Consider the following 2,500-nt stretch of genomic DNA (forward strand, 5'->3'; position numbering starts at 1 on the left):
TTGGACATCTCGACATTTTACGTTTGAATACAGAAACGATTTGTTTTGGAACACGATGTCACACCACAACATAAACAAGTGCTCTGTGAGCATCCCGGAGGACCACAGACCTTCTGTGAGAGCACACGATGTGACGACAGTTCGACCGCATGGGTTTTCATGCATCCCACAGTTTCTGAGGCTGTCCTTCTCGCCCGCGTCCCTTGAGAAGGTGTACCAGACGTACTTCCGGCGCCAGCGGCAGGAGACGCTGCTCGTCCTTGTGGTCTTTGCAGCACTTTTTAACTGCTACGTGATCGTGATGTGTGCCGTCATGTACACGGGGGATAAGAAGGCGACGGTAGCGGCGGCAGGGGCAGGGCTTGGGGCAGATGTGGTGCTCTATGTGTTCTGCAGGTTCTGTGTGCTGCCGGAGGCCTTGAAGCGTCACGCCGTGCCGTTCATGCTGTGGATCCTCATCTCTCTACACGTGCTCTTTTACGTAGGATTTAACTTTGCCGGGTTTAATGAGGCGAGCGATGCGGTCGGGTGGCAGACCTTCTTCACCTTCTCACTGTTCCTCACCATGCCGCTGCCACTCACACACATCCTCATACTGGCAGCCATCACATGCAGCGTCCACACGGCCCTGCTCGCCATCGCCATCACACTGAGGTGGCAGGTGAACCTACAGAGCTCTGTACTGGCTCGACAGGTACAACACACACACATACACATACAGTACACATGTGTGTGTGTGTGTAACACTGTTAAATCTCATGACCTGGTGCAGCAATTTATTACATTTTTATTTATTAAAGAACAGAATGTTTTTATCTACTTATTATTTTATTTATTTCATGAGATTCTCACATACATTATTGCAGCTATAAACCTTCTTTTCTTCTCTCTAAGTGTGTGTTTTAAAACATGTGTGTGTGCAGCTAGTGGCTAACGTGATGCTGTACCTGGGGGCCGTGGTGGTGGGTGTGATGGCATATTTCATGGCAGATCGTAAATATCGCACAGCCTTTCTGGAAGCTAAACAATCACTGGAGGTTCGACTCACACTGGAGGAACAGAGCCAGCAACAGGTAAAAATACACACATACACACACACACACACACACACACACACACACACACACACACACACACACACACACACACACACAGTGACAGCAGTTTTGTGCATGTGTTTGTACAACACAAACACAATACCACTTAGGACTAGATTATTATACATAATGTACAACACACACACGCAGCGGCAGGATCACGGTGTTTTGTTTATTAACCTGAACACATTTATTGGATGATGAATAAATGAAATGGGAATTACAGATAAACAGTATAGTAGAGTCCAAACCACACACACACACACACACACACACACACACACACACACAAACACACACACACACACACACACACACACACACACACACACACACACAAACACACACACACACACACACACACACACACAAACACACACACACACACACACACACAAACACACACACACAAACACACACACACACACACGCACACACACACACACACACACACAAACACACACACACACACACACACACACACACACACACACACACACACACACACACACACACACACACACACACACACACACACACACACAGAGCTCATTACGGTGATGTGTTCACCAACTGTGTCCTCATTTGTTTCCTGATGATCCCATTACAGCACACACACACAACAGACACTGTCCCTGTGGACCATTTTGTGTGTGTGTGTGTGTGTGTGTGTGTGTGTGTGTGTGTGTGTGTGTGTGTGTGTGTGAGTGTGTCTAAGAGAGAGAGTATGTGTTATTTCTCCATTCATCCCCCTCCCTTAAGTTTGCACTTTTTTCCTCTGCGTCAAACTCCCAGAATACAGCCGGAGATTCTGCGACCAATCAGAGCGCAACAGGCCATTTCACATCACCATGGCAACGACGCTCTAGAGACAAGCGTGCCTTATGCATGCAATCCCAAATCTTTGTCTGTCTGCCTGTCTCTCTCTCTCTCACTCTGTCTCACTCTCTCGTCTCATTAGTTTTATTTTTTTTCCACTTCTCACAAATTTTGGAAGAATATCCCAACAACTAAACAGAGGACTGATGGTGACTGACTGCTCTGTGTGCGTGTATAGTGTGTATAGTGTGTAGAGTGTGTATAGTGTGTAGAGTGTGTATAGTGTGTAGAGTGTGTATAGTGTGTAGAGTGTGTAGAATGTGTAGAGTGTGTATAGTGTGTAGAGTGTGTATAGTGTGTAGAGTGTGTAGAGTGTAGAGTGTGTAGAGTGTGTATAGTGTGTAGAGTGTGTAGAGTGTGTATAGTGTGTAGAGTGTAGAGTGTGTAGAGTGTGTAGAGTGTATAGTGTGTGTAGAGTGTGTAGAGTGTGTAAAGTGTGTAGAGTGTATAGAGTGTATAGAGTGTGTAGAGTGTGTAGAGGGTGTAGAATGTGTAGCGTGTGTAGCGTGTCTAGAGTGTGTAGA

General features: G+C 46.3%; 1 protein-coding gene across 3 annotated transcripts in view; it reads left to right on the plus strand.

The window, feature by feature from the left end:
* Nucleotides 1–2,500, plus strand: part of LOC113651668 (adenylate cyclase type 3-like) — a 20,757-nt gene that overhangs the window by 2,216 nt on the left and 16,041 nt on the right. For 2 of the 3 annotated variants that reach the window (XM_047818343.1, XM_047818344.1), the window contains exons 2-3: nucleotides 1–694; nucleotides 924–1,073. The exon at nucleotides 1–694 is cut by the window's left edge and continues 163 nt beyond it. In XM_047818343.1, coding sequence (XP_047674299.1) covers nucleotides 56–694; nucleotides 924–1,073 — 789 coding nt within the window. In that variant the 5' untranslated portion in view covers nucleotides 1–55. Of the gene's footprint in view, nucleotides 695–923; nucleotides 1,074–1,952; nucleotides 2,126–2,500 lie in introns of those variants that run through there. The other variant, XM_047818345.1, reaches the window with a different exon arrangement.

This window comes from Tachysurus fulvidraco, chromosome 9 (assembly GCF_022655615.1).
Source record: "Tachysurus fulvidraco isolate hzauxx_2018 chromosome 9, HZAU_PFXX_2.0, whole genome shotgun sequence".
Taxonomy (NCBI): domain Eukaryota; kingdom Metazoa; phylum Chordata; class Actinopteri; order Siluriformes; family Bagridae; genus Tachysurus; species Tachysurus fulvidraco.